The sequence below is a fragment of the Panicum hallii genome, chromosome 5 (assembly GCF_002211085.1).
Source record: "Panicum hallii strain FIL2 chromosome 5, PHallii_v3.1, whole genome shotgun sequence".
Taxonomy (NCBI): Eukaryota; Viridiplantae; Streptophyta; class Magnoliopsida; order Poales; family Poaceae; genus Panicum; species Panicum hallii.
This window is the reverse complement of record NC_038046.1, coordinates 5,374,400-5,390,739: the sequence shown is the minus strand read 5'-3', so window position 1 is coordinate 5,390,739 and position 16,340 is coordinate 5,374,400. Positions and strand designations below refer to the sequence as shown.

The 16,340-nt window shown below is 45.0% G+C and overlaps 2 protein-coding genes across 4 annotated transcripts; one reads left to right on the top strand and one right to left on the bottom strand.

Annotated features, from left to right (window-relative positions):
• Positions 1 to 3,132: 3,132 nt before the first annotated feature.
• LOC112894630 lies at positions 3,133 to 11,900 on the bottom strand. Of its 2 annotated transcripts, XM_025962395.1 has the most exons (5): positions 11,660 to 11,896; positions 9,076 to 9,268; positions 8,363 to 8,913; positions 3,966 to 4,675; positions 3,133 to 3,709 (listed from the first exon to the last, which is right to left on the bottom strand). In XM_025962395.1, the coding sequence occupies exons 3-5, from the start codon at positions 8,789 to 8,791 to the stop codon at positions 3,673 to 3,675; spliced, it is 1,176 nt and encodes a 391-aa protein (XP_025818180.1). In that variant the 5' UTR covers positions 8,792 to 8,913; positions 9,076 to 9,268; positions 11,660 to 11,896; the 3' UTR covers positions 3,133 to 3,672. The 2 variants fall into 2 exon arrangements, with proteins under 2 accessions (XP_025818180.1, XP_025818179.1); XM_025962394.1 differs by lacking the exon at positions 9,076 to 9,268 and having other exon boundaries at positions 11,660 to 11,900.
• A 1,260-nt stretch (positions 11,901 to 13,160) lies between these two features.
• LOC112893707 (pentatricopeptide repeat-containing protein At3g09060) lies at positions 13,161 to 16,239 on the top strand. Of its 2 annotated transcripts, XR_003228897.1 has the most exons (3): positions 13,161 to 15,096; positions 15,210 to 15,346; positions 15,433 to 15,443. XR_003228897.1 is itself a non-coding variant. In XM_025961169.1 (2 exons), the coding sequence occupies exon 1, from the start codon at positions 13,219 to 13,221 to the stop codon at positions 15,325 to 15,327; it is 2,109 nt and encodes a 702-aa protein (XP_025816954.1). In that variant the 5' UTR covers positions 13,161 to 13,218; the 3' UTR covers positions 15,328 to 15,346; positions 15,433 to 16,239. The 2 variants fall into 2 exon arrangements, 1 of the variants encoding a protein (XP_025816954.1); XM_025961169.1 differs by having other exon boundaries at positions 13,161 to 15,346; positions 15,433 to 16,239.
• Positions 16,240 to 16,340: the final 101 nt, after the last annotated feature.

Below are 16,340 nucleotides of genomic sequence, written 5' to 3'. Positions count from 1 at the left end.
AGCAAAAGTTGCATCTTTCTGCAGCTTAGGGAGCGTAAATAAGTGAGCATCTGGAAAATTCCTGCACCAGCTGAATACAACTAACCAATTCATAGCCAAATTGTGAGATTTTGTTATGCCAAGCCAGCTGCAGAAATGGAGGAAATCTAGAAGTTAACACAGTTGAAGTTGAAGCAAAACAGTTCTTTGTTCCTCCCCCTAGGGCGGCATCTTTCTTGGCGGATTTTTTTTAAAACTATTGGCGGAAAACTTTTACCAGCTCTTATTTAACCTTCTCCGGTTGACTTTTCGACCCTTCAACAACAAAACTGCTACATATCACTGCAAAGATCAAGAACGTGGTCTTCGGCAGGGTACCCCCTCTCGCCGTATTTGTTTCTGCTATGTGCCGAAGCTTTTTCTTGTCTACTCCATGCTACTCCTTGCTGCTCCTGAAAACAGATGATCGGAGTGCAAATCGTGTGCAGCATATTCTTTTATTGTATGAGGATTGCTCGGGGCAGATTATAAATAAAGATAAGTCCTCAATAATGTTCAGTAAAAATGCTAGAGGTGCAGAGAAGCAACAACTGATGACAGCTTTGGGAATTAATGTGGAAGCTTGTAAACAGAAATACTTGGGGCTGCCACTATACATGGGAAGATCAAAAGAGAAAACATTTACATATTTGAAGGACAGGGTTTGGAGGAGGATACAAGGGTAGAAGGAGAAGCTGCTATCCAAAGCTGGGAAAGAAATCTTGATTAAGGCCGTGGCACAAGCCATTCCGAGCTATGCAATGTCTTGTTTTGATTTGACAAAAGCCCTGTGCGATGACATTACAACAATGATTTGTCGTTTCCGGTGGGCACAACAAGATCAGGAAAATAAAATGCATTGGCTATCCAAGGAGAAACTTTGTACAAGGAAGGAGAATGGTGGGCTCGGGTTTAGGGATCTGCACCTCTTTAATCTAGCTATGCTCGCACGGCAGGGATGGAGACTGATATCTAACCTGGAGTCATTGTGTGCTCAAGTGCTACGGGCGAAGTACTTCCCTGATGGGAACCTGCTGGAGGTGAAGGAGAAGCCAGGGATTTCTTACTCCTGGCGTAGCATTATCCGTGGTGTGCATGCTCTCAAGGAGGGTTTAATCTGGAGAGTAGGGGATGGAACACAGATCGACATTTGGTCTGATCCTTGGATACCTGATCGCATTACTAGAAGACCGATCACACCACGTGGTCAAACACTTCTGCGTCGGGTTTCTGAATTGATTGATCCAGTAAGTGGTGCTTGGGATAGCCAACTAATTAAATCCGTATTCTAGGAGGAGGATGTGGTTCGTATACTGTGTATTCCAGTTAAGCAAGGTATGGAGGATCTGCTGGCTTGGCATTACGGTAAGAATGGTGTGTTTTCAGTAAAATTAGCATGTGTTGGACGATGGCAAGACACGGGATAGATGTCGTCAGCATGGAGAAGGCAGCTCAAGCTCAGGGTCGTCAAGGTCACCTGAATTCAGTTGGAAGAGAATATGGCAGCTGCAGTGCCCGCCAAAGATACGTCATTTTTTCTGGAGATTTACACATAACAGTTTGTCATTGAAAATGAACATTGCTAGACGAGGGATGCTGCTTGACACGAGATGTCCTGTCTGTTGGAGGCTGGATGAGGATGGGGGACATTGCTTCTTGCAATGCAAATATGTCAATGCATGCTGGAGAGCTATGAGCATGGAAGACATCAGGCTCAAATTGAGTACCTTGACGGGTGCGAAACAGGTCTCAGAATGTATCATGTCTCTGACGGCAGAAAGGAAGCTATTGACCATTGGTCTGCTTTGGTCATGGTGGGATGCTCGGAATAAGGCCAATGTTGGGGAGCAAAGGAGATCAACAGATGAGGTGATTTTCAGAGATCCGAATGGCCATCATATCCAATGAAAATGCCACGATGAGGGAGGTTGTGCCGGTGTCAAGAGGTCGTAATAGAAGATGGGATCCACCGACGGAAGGTGTTTGGAAAATTAACATAGATGGTGCTTTTTGTGAGGCAAATAAGAGGGGCGCCTGGGGCTTTGGGGTGCGGGACTTTGAAGGAAAGGCGTCCATGGCAGGAGCGGGATGCATCGAAGCCGTAGCAGATGCCCTTTGTGCTGAAGCCCATGCGTGTGTTGAGGCTCTGAACGCGGCAGCAGATGTGAGGATGCAGAGTATTGTGCTAGAATCGGACTCGCAAGTTTTGGTGAAGGCATTGCAGTCGAAGGAGAGTGATCAAGCTTTAGGTGGTGTGCTTTTCAGAGAGGCAAAATTCCTGATGTCAACTTTGTTTAATACTCCTAGTGTGAGACATGTCTCTCGTTCTTGTAACTTTGCTGCTCATGAGCTGGCTAAGTTTGGCCGATGTCGGGATCCGGAACATCTGATTGTTTGGATGGATTCCTTCCCTGAATTCCTGGCTGAGCCTGAGGTTCCTGAATAAAGCAGCGAGGCTTACGATAAAAAAAAAGATCAAGGATGATACCAATTTGTGGGTGCGAAGAAGTTGGCTTCGTATTTTTGTTTCGCTTATCGTATAAGCACAAAATATCTCGATGTAATATGTGTACAAGTGCGTCTTGCATGATAACGCGTTGCTAGAATAATAACTCTTCTTCTTAATAGAAGATGTCCTGCATTCTTTGTGTGTGTGTGCGGGGGGGGGGGGGGGGGGGGGGGGCTCTCAACGGGACTTTTCAAAAAAAAAAAACTCTGAACGAGTAAGATAAAACGTAGGCCATAGAGAGTTCTAGGTCCTGGATTGGAAAATTGTGGCTCATCAATCATCCACATTATCTTTTGCTAGAATGTTGAAAGGCCAGACCCCACCGAAGGAATCTTATTTCTTTACTATCAACCAAATCATGAAGGGATAAATTATACTCAATAACACAATATAACGGCACGTGCATGAACCTTGCTGACACAAATGGAAAATAAATGCATAATCATTCCGCAGGAGGCAGCTTCCGTTACATAAAGAGTATTTGCATACCTCTCTGCACGAAGATATGATTTAGCAGTCAACAAATTCAGCTAAGCAGCAAAAGCGAAAGGTGCATCGTCTTTGTTCTGCTTATGCATGCCAGATACATCAGAAAGATTATCATGTATCAGCTGAATAGAAGTATAGAACTAACCGAATTTTCAAAGAGTAAGGTTTTGTCATGCCAAAAGAACAAGTTAACCCCAGAAAGAATTCCAGAAGAGGGAGCCAAATCTCCAGGCAGTAAACACAGATGTCAGATGCTTGTTGAAAGCACCAGATGAGATGATGGCTTGGTTAAAAGCCTTACATCGACAGGTCTAGCCTCAAGAAAAGGGAAGTAAAACAGCTCCTTCACTTTTTGTTCCTTTCCCCCCTTTTGCTTTCAGTTTTTCTTACCATTTTCCTGTACAACGGAAAACAATTTGGCTCAGATGAGCTTCAAGTATTGATTTGGCCTAGAGAGAGGCGTGGAGAATGATTTGACACTTGATTCAGTTTCTGCTCACAAAGGATGGTTGAACCTAAGTGAACGGAGTCCTCTAATGAAAAATCTGCAAAAAATCAGACTGGCGATCACTTGGAGCAATGGTACATCATTTGATGAATGAGCGTCTCAACAAAGCGCACATGCAGAAAAGCATGTCAGATTGCTGCTGGCAGAATCATGGGACCTTCTTCACGTCCTGGACATCCTGGGTCCTGAAAATTTGAAACGTATCAAGTCAGCAAAACTCAACATCATTCTGACCATAGTACGGATGCTTTTGCAGGAAGTCAGTTAATGCAGCTCTTACAGAAATGAGTAAATGGTATCTCAATCAGCAAGCATCCAAATACATAAAGAGACTTCCAGCATATGCAGTTGACAACAATCAGAAAAACGTAAATACTGCATTATTACACCTTCTTACACAATTATATGTTGTCATGGAAAAAAAGGGGTACAAACCAGTACCTCTGAAGAGAGCTGGAGCCTTCAGGCTGATCTTCATCCTCCTCCTCCACTTCATCTTCGTCACTATCAATTTCCAGAAGACCCAATCTGCACTGGCTCAATACCCTTCTCATCAGGAACACATTCAGGTAGTACTTTATCAAATCTATCCTGGGCTTTGAAGCAAAAAATTTTGACGCAATTGCCCAATATGTCTTTTGGTCCATAACAGGAATCAATCGTTCAAGTGTGTTGAACTTTAGTTGCTCATCACGACTCCAAACCTTAGAGACCTCCTCCCCCATTGAATCAAATTGCCATATTGTGAAAGCTCGACCAAGTTCAGACCGCAGTCGATCTCTTGCTTCATTTATGTGGTGCTGTCTGCAGAAGAATGATCCTGGGCAGGAGCAACTACATGATTCTGGTCTTCCCCGCCCAACGGCTGCAATATCGGTTTTGTTAACATTACCTCCAGGAGGCCAAATTGTAGTTCCTAACATCTTTGATGTCTCTGGGTCACTCCTGTACCATGAAAGCTCTTTCCCTGAAGGTTGCCCAGTCCATTCAGGTATCTCTGCCTGAAAGTGCTCACCTACTCCAATCTTTTTCCGTTGTGTGAGGAGCAATGATGCCATGAGTTTCATTCTCTTAGCTAGTCTCTCCGATTTCCTTGTTGGCATGTTAAAGCACCCTTTCTTTTTATGTTTATCCCAGTGGAGCTTCCTTTTCTGCAAAATGAAAATTGCAGCAAGGTCTAAAATGGTAAGAAAAGGCAACCACATTAGACATCTGGGTGCAAAATGTAATCTGACATGAAAACAGATGCAAGCACAATCTTGTAAAGAAACTGACAATAAAGGGACCTGATCAAATTTTGAGGCATTCTAAGCACGGGGGTTTTCCAAAACACAGACTGAAGAAAACTTGAGTGCATAAGAGATACATGCTTGCAAAGTATACAGAAGCAGCAAGCTCCCTGATTTGTTGTTCAAACAAGAATGGAAGAATCTTTACCAGGGCTCTCACAATTTCATAATCCTTTCCAAGAAAGCAAAGAATAGTATCATTATGACTCAGGAGCATCTATTTTTACTCTTTGGTACAAATCCAGCAAACTGTTTAAAATACAGAAACCCAAGGGGTAATGCTGCTGGAATGTATATGGCTAGCATTATAGCATTTCTGGTCCTTTGGAAGTCCAAATCAGGCAAAGTTGCACCATTCTCCAGTAATTTTCGCATACAAATTCCTAGCAAGGGTGATGATTTTGCTTTCTAAAAATAACGAAGTACTAGGTTCTCATTGTTTTAGTACCAGTTATAAGAAAGCAATTTACCTCTGTACTTTTAGGATATTGTAACTACTTGAATTGAAAGGACAAATCATGCAAATTTGCATGGTTCTCCAGTAATTTTCGCGTACAACAAATACTCCTATCAGAATGATGGTTTTGCTTTCTCAAATAACCACTAGGTTCCTGTTGATATAATACCAGCAAAGATATTCCATAACAAGGGAAATAATTCACATGCAACCCATTTGTGCAACTCCGTTACAAAAAGGTGTTTTGGAAGCTTCATAAATGAGCCACCACCATAGTGATTTAACTCTTTGATCTCATGGTTGTAAGCGAGTTGTACAAATAGGTTGTATGCATATCAACACTCAACATAACAAATAATTATTTTAGTACCGCTGCTCCCAGTTATTGAAACCACATAAAAGTTACCAAAACATTCTAAATCGTGAGAAAAATTCAACAATTTCTATAAACTACCTGTAAAATATATTTCTCTCCACCTACTTCCGGTGGCAGTGCGGAGCTTCTCAGAGGCCAATAGGGGCCATGACCACACAAACAGTTTGCATGCAGCCCTATTATGTATTCGAATATATACAAGACTAGCACACTAGATACAACATAATATTGATCCACGTGGAATGGATTTTGGATCTACAACTGCCTTTTCCTATCACAAGTTTGTAGGCTGTTCCTCACTGTAACCTGAAAGATATGGGTATCAGCCACAGGCTCAGGGCATTAGGACTGAAATTTTTGCTTGTCCCCAACATAAGCCTGCCATACTATTAACACTTGTCCTAGTTCCTCTCTAACTCACTACGACCCCTCTGCAAACTCCAAGTTTCTCCCAGCATTGCCCTTTCAGTTTTCACCATTTTTGTTCTGAGTTACTGACAGGGGCATAAGCGCCAGACATGATCATATGACAAGGCAAGACTATCCAGAAATGGTATTACTTGGTAACTGGTAGTATTGGGAAAATAATACTGTTTTTATTTCAACATACAAAATACAGCCTTCATTTACATAAATGGATTCACAACAGCATTTAAAGTTTCAGGATACATGCCTTCTGGAAAGCCCACAGATGGATATGCAATATTATGTAATGTATTAGTTGGACATGCATTTAAGCATGTTTCTCTTTCGTAAGCTAACACATGCCTCCCCCTAAGACTTGCAGCCTTCTTGTCAATCACCCCGATTTCTCTATTTTTAGTATAAAGGGCATGTCAGGAAAAAAAAGGACATGCTCGTCCATCCCAACAAAGAATGCAATTCTGGCTATGAATCTGGACAATCTAATGTCCAGGTGCATAGCCAGAATTGTGTTCTTTGTTGGGAAAGAGGGAGTAGATGGTAAAAGAAAAAAAAAAGAAAAACTCGACCCTGGGAGGAATGACCTTCCCCCAAGGCTTGCATGTAGGAGAAGACCCACTACGAGGGCTGAGAAAGGTCAGGAAGGCCGGCAGCCTAGGACGCAATCACGTATAACTGTGAAATCCATTACACAGTGAGGGACCTTTTTCTATGTGAAATCCAGGGTTCGATATAGGGAAGGTAGCCTCCCAACTGGAGGGTCTACTAAGTTTAATATGTTGTCTATGGATCTACCAAGTTTGAAACCAGGATCTACCAAGTTTCTATGGTCTACCACCGCGCTTCTCACAAGTTCGCATTGGTGTCAACATAATGAATTTCTTCAAAGTTTAATTTTAAAAAAATATTTTTTATGCTAACGTATCATCAATAGATTTAATAATCAACAAATGCGTTCAACTAAGAAACTTTAATATGCTGTCTATGACCAAGGGAACACTGAGTCATGATGCTGAATGTTATCAGTTATTATACTTGTCAGCTAAAAAAAATGATGAATCTATTGGGTATCTTCAAAAACACTGTGTATGTATCCACCAGGAATAACAGAAAAACAAAACAAAGCCTTTTTGTCCCAAGCAATTTGGGATAGGCCAGAGATCAAACTAGAAAGAGCATAAACAAGAAGTAGCAGTAGCAGTAATAAAAGTAGTTGCTCACTGATTTCCACAGGGCCCTATCCAAAAGTAGTTCATTGATTATATTCCATTCTCTCATGTCCCTTTTTATTGCTCCATCCATTCCAAATTATAGTTCACTTTACTTTTGTCCTAAGTCAAAATTCTCTAACTGTGACCGAGTTTATAAAAAAAAACATCAACATCTACAACATCAAACTAGTTTCATTGAATTGAATCTACTGTGAAATATATCTTGATATTGCACTTATTTGGTAATGTTATTATTTTTTTCTATAAACTTAGTCAAAGTTAGACAAGTTTGACTCAGGACAAAGCTAAAACGAACAATAATTTGGAACGGAGGGAGTACCTCTTCCATGTCAAAGTTTGGCCTACCCTGCCTCTTTTTACATTATCAACACGCTTTAGGACAACTCTGTGCACTGGTGCCTATGGAAAAAAACTGCATGTAATTTGTTCCAGCTAGTGTGCAGTGCCACTGCCATGTGAGAATATGGCCATTGTTTGGCACAGCTTATTCCCTTGCTTCTCCACAGATTATGCAGAAGCTGTGTCAAAGGCCAAGATTCTGCAGCAGTTTATCAATAAGCAGAATCTAAGATGAACTTAATAGCAAGCAAAATCTGCTTAGCACAAGCTTCTCCAATAAGTGGATTTAGCAAAATCATAAGCTGTGCCTAAAACAGGGCAGGTCACACCGTGAAACCACAAATGACGGTTCTTACAAACTTTCCTGTCTTATAGAACCCTTGCTAAGATATTGACATCCTACTCAGGGTTCGCCATCCCAGCCTGGAACCTTCTATTGCCCAGCTCCAGCAGCTTCACTGGTTGTCAAAAGGCAAAGGACATGATTCTTATGCAGTGACAGTGATCCTCCCAACGCGCGACACTTGTCATTACCATCCTCCGAGCTGCAACCTCTATTTCCCGAATGCTAAATCAAATGGTACGGCATACAGCAAATCTTAGATGCAGTCCCACAACCAGCCGAAAGCAAGCAACCGGCCACCGAAAACCACGTTTCCAAATAATTTTAAACAGATCACAATTCGACAAAATACGAGAGTTTTGCGGCATAACGAACTCACCTTGGAGAAGCTGGGGAGCTCTTCTGCGTCCGCCACGTCCTCCAATCTGAGGTAGCGCGCACGCCGCAAGGCCAGCACGTGCCGCTTCCTCGCCCGGTGCTCCGACGGCACCGGCAGCGGGGCCACGGGATCCGCTGCGAGCTCCCGCATCCACCGCACCAGCACCCCCAGATCCCCAACCGCGACGCTGCCTTTGCCGCCTCCCGGGCCGCGCAGCAGGCTCCCCCCGCCGACCAGCGCCTCGAACAGCTGCCGCTGCTGGCCGCCGCCATGCGCCTGTGCGAGCGGCGGGGCGAGAGCAGCCGGTGGAGAGGAGGAGGACGGGGCGCCGCCGGCGGCGAGCCGTGGCTGCTCACCGCAGTGGCCGCCGCCAAGGGTGCCGAACGCGTCGTCGCGGAGCTGGTGCTGGTGCTGGTACATCCCCACCATCGAGGTGAGGACCCCGCCGCCGCCGCCGGACGCGCCCGCGGCCGCGCGGCCGGTTGCTGATGCCGTCGTGGTGGGGTCGCCGGCCGCGCGCTGCTCGCTGCTCCCGCCTCCGCGCTTGATAGCTGTAAATTGTAAATTTCGGAACCGAATGTTCTGGGTTAGCGAGTTGAGCGATGTAGGTAAGCTTGATGGGCCCACCTGTCCGTTAGCGAACCGTTTGCTCACGCGCAATGATTTGGTGAGCAAGACTGTTCTTAGATTTCGGGAAGAAGAAAATATAGTACCATATATTGTACCAAAGCCGCTGAGAAATTAATATCCAGAGGCCGTTTGAGAGGGCTCCGGTTCGGGCTCCTCCAGGCAAAGCACACAAACGGGCCCTCAAAACAGAAGCAGGCGAGTTGAGTTACTTGAGTTGAAGCAACGGACCAATGGTGACCAGCTGCTCGCACCCATAGATGCTCGCTCGGTAATAACCTGAATGTTTCCAAGTTCCAACACCGTCATGGATTAAAACACAAATAATTCTTCTTCCATGCCTTATAGTATAATTTATTTGGCTTTAATTTGTGATAATTATCTCAACAGAAACTGGTTTATCAGGCTTCCCATAATTTGGACCCAAATTAATGGCAATGACCCGAATGTTACTCAGGCAACTTCCTTTTGCCGCTAAGAGCATCTCCAAGAGACAATATAGATTTTAGTTAAAAATTATCCTTCAACAGCCACTTAATTGCATATCTAAATATATATCTCCTCCGTTCCGGATTTCTCGCTAGCCAAAGATGGAGAGCGAGAATTGCTCTCTAAACTATGCACAAGATATGCAAAATTTGTTGGAGAGTATAAAGATATAGAAAATAATTTTTACTCAAATAACTCTCTGCATTCAGAGAGTAGATTTTAGAATGGCTCTTGGAGATGCTGGTGTTCATAGATAATGTCTATGATACCGCATAAGCAAGATATCTGCTTTAGAAACTACACTCTACAACTCATAGTTTCATAGTTTTGGCTCCAATAAATTTATTCTCTCTCCTCTACGTCTATCACATTCGTTGTGCATCTATCATGAAGACGCTACTTTCTCCCAATGCAAATATAGTAGTGTCCAGTAGTAGTGTCCAGTGTATTGGATTTTGTGTTGAAATCGAATCTTATATGAGATCTAGTTTCTTCCTCTCTTTCTTCTCATTTATTTATTATAGTGCCACGTAAGTTTTATGTGGCAATATGACAACATCCTACATGAAGGTTGGGAATGCTCTAGCTCGATCGCCGACCGCAACATCGAGTGTTCGTTCATGTCAGCCTCAAGTTCGCTTGGCCAAAAAAAAAATTACTAAGGACGGAGATGAGAGTTTCATCAAGCTGGTAATATCAACATTCTCAATCTGGTTGTATCGCCGTCTCTCCTATCACTGACAATGTTGCCACATCCTCCTCCGTTCTCCCTTCTAACCAATCCAAGCGTTACCTACTTCCATGGCAGATTGGCAGCTAGCCTCCATCGTAGTTTCCAAATACATAAAAGAAAACATGGACACAACCAATTCAATCAAAAATCTTAAATGGCTCAAGCGCCATTTGTTGCAATTGCCATAGCACAAGCGTAGCGATATTCTATTTCTTAGTTGACAAAAAGAACAAGAAACAACCTTAGGGCACAATTGCTTCTCTATGCAGTCAGTGCAAAACTATGCAATGAAAAATCTAAATGTCTCCACAAGGCCACAAACGGAAGAATCTATGACAGCATCCACGAGACAAGCTACCGCAGAACACTGCCGAGATTATATCTGAAGATTGGCGCCTCCTGCAGACAAAGCCGCATACTATTTCCATGGACGCGGACGCGGACTCAGACTTCGTTGGAAGCATTCATCAAACTTCAAGTAGCTGTGCTTTCACGGAAGCGGGGTATTACGGGCAGAATTAGCCTGGTTTAATGGAGTTCCTGAAGTCCATACATACTCAGCACTGCCATTGGGCATTGGCCCATTGTGCAGGTACAGAAAGACTTGACAACGACCTCGGAGAAGACAAAGGAAATGAAGTACGGACATGGAATGTTCAGTCAGTTCTTCGTAAACTCCAAAATCCTAAATGCCCACCAACTCCCTGTCGAAGGATTAATGGCGAGCCGAAACTAACCGTGCAAACCGTCCCCAACAGAACTGCAAACAGCGGCGGAGACAGCAACAGCGCCCGGACGAGCGTGGCTGGAGTCTCATGATCTGACGACACCATCCACCCCTGTTCTATCCTGCGACTACCATCTGTTCATGACGGGAACTGGCAGGAGAAGCAGTTCAATCAGAAGCGGACGCCTACTCCGTACTAGGCTAGTAGTATCTAGGGCCCTGGCAAAAGAAGGTGGTCAATTCCTAAACAAGACACAGGAGATGCAGACCCAAGATTCCTGGGATGTCAGCGCAGATTCGCCCGACTGACCCGGGGGGGGGGGGGGGTGGGTATCTCACCGGACCTTGAAAACAAGGCACGGTCAACCGCCGCCGCCGCCGCCGCCGATTTCGCGGACTCCATGTCCAAGGGCCCTCGAATCGAGCTCCGGCGCTACAAGGATCAAATCTCTGGAACTGCTGCTACAGTCTAATCCTAACAGATTCAGATCCGCCGGCGGATTAAGCTGCTAACCGCAAGGCTAATCATGATTACCGCTCACGCGATTCTGGTGCACCGGATGCAAACTTTAGAGGAACTAGAAATCGATAATTAGGGTTTCACGCGACAGCTTCAGCAATTCCGCCATGGATGCAGCAGAGCAGTCGGACCAGAGAACATGGTAGGAGGGAGTGTGGGGGAGGACGACGGGGGCCAGAGGGGAGGAGGAAAAGCACTCACGGGCGGTGGTGGGCACCCCATCGGAGTAGTCGCGCGAATCAGCCGAGGCGGCCGTGCCCAACATAGGCGCGAGCAAGGCCCGGCGCGACGCGACGCGGCCGTGGGCTGAGGCAGAGGCAGAGGCACCGACCGACGACGCGCACGACTCGGCGAGACCTCTGTGCTGTGTGCCCGCCGTGTCCGCGGGCTGCGGCTGTGCGAGGGAGACCCGGGGGGACCCGACCGCCAGCGCCTACGCCGTCAAATAAGGGGAGCGAATAGGGCGACCCCTTGGGCGATAGGCTGCCAAACCGCGAGCGAGGCAAGTTTGGGGTGCGGCCCCCGTGAGTTCCGTGACGCGGCATTTGGCTCTTCGACAGTGACGCTAACGACCCTGCTTGGGATAGTAAACAGTTAACGTTAGGAGCGGACGAGCAAGCTCAGGCCGTGGATCCATGCTATTGCCTATTGGAGATGAAGGAGGTGGGGCGTCGGTTGGGGAATCTGGCAAGTTGGACGAAGAGTGATTTGTTCGCCACTGGATCATACTATATTCGAAGCGGGAGGAAGAAGAAAGAAGATTGCTCGTACATTGATGATCGAACAGCCCACGTTCGCTGCATGAAAATGATGAAATTTCAGAAAATGACTATTCTTTTTTGAAACTCGACAATAGCAGAACATTTTTGAAAACCATATAGTATACCAAGGATTTAGTTGTTTTAGTTTACACCTCGTTTGTGAATGGCTTAAAAATAGATAGAGCCATCAAAATAAAGTTGCTACATGTTAATATATATATTTTAGGATAATATGTTCATCTGCTTAGCTACAAGACTTGATTTTTTTAAAAAAATACTCATAAATTTCAATACTTGTGTAATTAGTTTTAAATTTCATATACGATGGATAGAAATAGTTGTATATAATCAAAGCGTATCGGCTGGTGTTATTATGTGGATTTGGTGCAATCTTAAGTTTTTACTTTGAACTAGAGTACCACCAGTATGCTCGGCTATGCTAATCATGGGCTGAGATACTAGAGAATTAGCGGCTGAGGATTGAAAGTAGGTATGAGTATTAGTCATTTCAGTATTTTTAGATATATAGTCTTCGCTACGTATCTAGATATACGTTATGTTTGCATCGTAAAATTTGTATATGTAGAAAAGTTAAAATAACTAATAATTTAGGCTGGAGGGAGAATATATAAAATGCAAAATGACCTTTAGAACGAAGGGATAGAAAGCAGATCAGCAGTAGTAATAAACAACTATAAACCATTTCGGACCAAGTGCCTAGATCCGCCCACGGCCATGAATAGCTGTCTTAAAACGATTACTCGGGCCAGGCTGGTCTAGGCCAGGCCCAATTTATCGGGCTGCCCAGTGCCCAGCCCGGTACTATACACGGGAAAGCTTGCTCGGCGGGCTTATTTGCTTGGGCCTCAATACATAGCGCTACCGCCAAAAAAAAGCCCTAGTCCCCGACAGCCCGACTCCCACGCCATCCAAAGTAAATACGGCCGCGCCCCCGCCGGCGCGGACGACGCCGCACGCGGCGAGGACCCTGACTTCGCGATGCCGCCGGCGCAGCCCGATCCCGAGCCGCCGCCCATCCACCGCCTGCTGGAGCTGATCAAATCCGAGCCCGACCCTGCCACCGCACTCTCCCACCTCGAGCGCCTCGTCTCCACCCGCCCGGCCTTCCCCACGCCGCAGCCGCTCATCTTCCACCTCCTCCGCCGCCTCGCCACCACCTCCCCGTCGCATCTGCCGCGGTTGTTGGGCCTCCTACCGCGCATGCGCCACCGCCCGCGCTTCTCCGAGTCCGCGGCCCTAGTCGTCCTCTCCGCCTTCTCCCGCGCCCTCATGCCCGACGCCGCGCTTGCCGCGTTCCGCGATCTCCCCTCCCTCCTAGGCTGCAACCCCGGCATCCGCTCCCACAACACCCTCCTTGACGCGTTTGTACGCGCCCGCCGGTTTTCTGATGCGGACGCGTTCTTTACGTCCCTCTCCCACGGTGCCTTCGGCCGCCGCCTCGCCCCCAACCTCCAGACTTACAACATCATCATACGCTCTCTCTGTGCCCGCGGGGAAGTCGATCGCGCAGTGTCGCTCTTCGGTACCTTGTGTCGCGGTGGAGTGGCGCCCGACCGAGTAACCTACTCCACCCTGATGTCGGGGCTTGCGAAGCATGACCAATTGGATAACGCGCTCGACCTGCTCGACGAAATGCCGAACTGTGGAGTGCAGGCTGATGCGGTCTGTTACAATGCATTGCTCAGTGGTTGTTTCAAGAATGGCAAGTTCGAGAAAGCAATGAGGGTCTGGGAGCAACTGGTGAGGGATCCGGGTGCAAGTCCCAACCTTGCCACTTACAAAGTGATGCTTGATGGCCTGTGTAAGCTTGGGAGGTTTAAGGAGGCAGGAGATGTATGGAGTAGAATGGTGGCTAATAATCACCAACCGGATACGGTTACTCATGGGATCTTGATTCACGGGTTGTGCCGATCTGGGGATGTGGATGGTGCAACCCGGGTCTACTCGGAGATGGTCAAGGCTGGGCTTGTCCTTGATGTTGCCGTGTATAATTCGCTCATTAAGGGGTTCTGTGAAGCGGGGAAAACAGGTGAAGCTTGGAAATTCTGGGATTCCACACGGTTTTCTGGCATTCGTGATACAACAACTTATAATATAATGATGAAGGGGCTGTTCGACAGTGGCTTGGTTAATGAAGCTACAGAGTTGTTGGCGCAATTGGAGAATGATGCTTCATGCTCCCCTGACAAGGTGACTCTTGGTACACTGATCCATGGGCTATGTGAGAATGGCTTTGCTAACAAGGCATTTAAAATTTTGGAGTATGCACGAACCAGTGGGAAAGAATTGGATGTGTTCTCATACTCATCAATGATAAATAGATTTTGCAAGGATGGTAGAACAGATGATGCAAATAAGGTGTATGAGAATATGGTGAAGGATGGTTGCAAACCAAATTCTCATGTTTACAATGCACTTATAAATGGTTTCTGCCGGGCATGCAAGATTAGTGATGCTGTTAAAATCTACACTGAAATGGCAGGCAATGGTTGTTCTCCAACGATCGTCACATACAACACTCTTATAGATGGTTTGTGTAAGGCTGAAAAGTATCGAGAAGCTTCAAGCTTGACAAAGGAAATGGTACAGAGAGGTTTTACACCAGACATCAAAACGTATGGCTCTTTGATCCGTGGCCTTTGTCAAGATAAGAAGGCTGATTCTGCGCTTAGTATTTGGAATGAAATTCTTGATGCGGATCTTCAGGTAGATGTAATAATGCACAACATCTTAATTCATGGTCTTTGTTCTGCTGGGAAAGTAGATGAAGCTTTTCGTCTTTATTTGGAGATGAGAGAAAAGAACTGTTCCCCCAATCTAGTGACCTATAACACATTAATGGATGGATTTTATGAGGTAGGTTCAATTGATAAAGCAGCATCTCTTTGGACCTCCATCTTGGATACTGGGTTGAAACCAGATATTGTTACATATAATACAAGGATTAAGGGTCTGTGTTCTTGTAATAGGACACCTGAGGGGGTCCTGTTATTGGATGAGGTGCTTGCAAGAGGTATTTTACCAACTGTCATTACCTGGAACATATTAGTACGAGCTGTAATCAAATATGGCCCTATTCAGATATGACGCCTTGGAATTCCTCATGGTATCCATTTTCCTTCCTTTCTTCTATTTGATAGATTTCTCAGTTGCATTACACGATTTGGTAATTTTTGTTGTTTCCCTTTTCAGTTCCTCTCAGTTGACCTTGAAAGTTTACTGAAGGCTATTGTTATGAAAGAGTGATGAATCCATAGCAACAATCCAACAGTGGCTTCAATGTCCATATCCGCACAATAGTACGCTCTACACTTTAGTGATCAGTGGTATGCTTTCTAGACTAAAGTCTAAATGACACTTTTAACCCCATATTTCACCAACCAAAGAAAACAAGACAAAGTACTGAGATGCAGCCAATTTCTATTTCTTGATATTAGGGTACACATTATGATTCCTTCAAATTAGGTTGTCCTTCAGGAACATTCAGTTCTTGTTTTGTTGCCTTTCCCTTTTATCAATCTAGTCAAACTAATCAAGGATTAGTGCATTCATACTGATTTCTGACGGTTCTTACCTTTCCCACTTTTTAAAAAACTTTATTTGATTTTGTTTAGCAAGTTGTGAAAAGCTTACTAAAATAGTTGATACTCTTATGATTAGTTAACCTTGCAAACATTCATGATACAAGTCGTGAATATTATGGATATTATTTGCTACTTGCACCCATGATTCTGTCACCAGAGGCATGTTTGTTTGTTTTTCTTCAAAAACATTCACTTTGATTGAAATTAGAGAGACATTTCTTTAGCGCAGCGAGAATTTAACACTTTTAACCATGTTTTGGCTATTGAAACATTGCCAAAATATGTCTCTGATGCAAGATTGAAGACAGCTTGAGCTTATCAGATCTCTGGTTTGAGAAACCTATGGTTTATTGGCCAAGCTACATGTTGTTAAACATTTTTTATATAAAAACTACATCAACATTTCTTTCACGCATCAAGAAGGTAACACTGTTACCATGTTTTCGCTGTTGAAACATTGCTGAAACATATCTCTGATGCAAGATTGAATACAGCTTGAGTTTATCAGATCTCAGG

Bases quoted from the DNA above. Each gene is read 5' to 3' on its own strand.
- LOC112894630 (XM_025962394.1), bottom strand. From the start codon at position 11,723: ATGTTGGGCACGGCCGCCTCGGCTGATTCGCGCGACTACTCCGATGGG. The intron at 8,914-11,659 runs GTGAGTGCTTTT...TACAATTTACAG, and splicing joins TGGGGTGCCCACCACCGCCC to CTATCAAGCGCGGAGGCGGG. The intron at 3,710-3,965 runs GTACTGGTTTGT...TCAAATTTTCAG, and splicing joins GGCTCCAGCTCTCTTCAGAG to GACCCAGGATGTCCAGGACG.
- LOC112893707 (XM_025961169.1), top strand. From the start codon at position 13,219: ATGCCGCCGGCGCAGCCCGATCCCGAGCCGCCGCCCATCCACCGCCTG.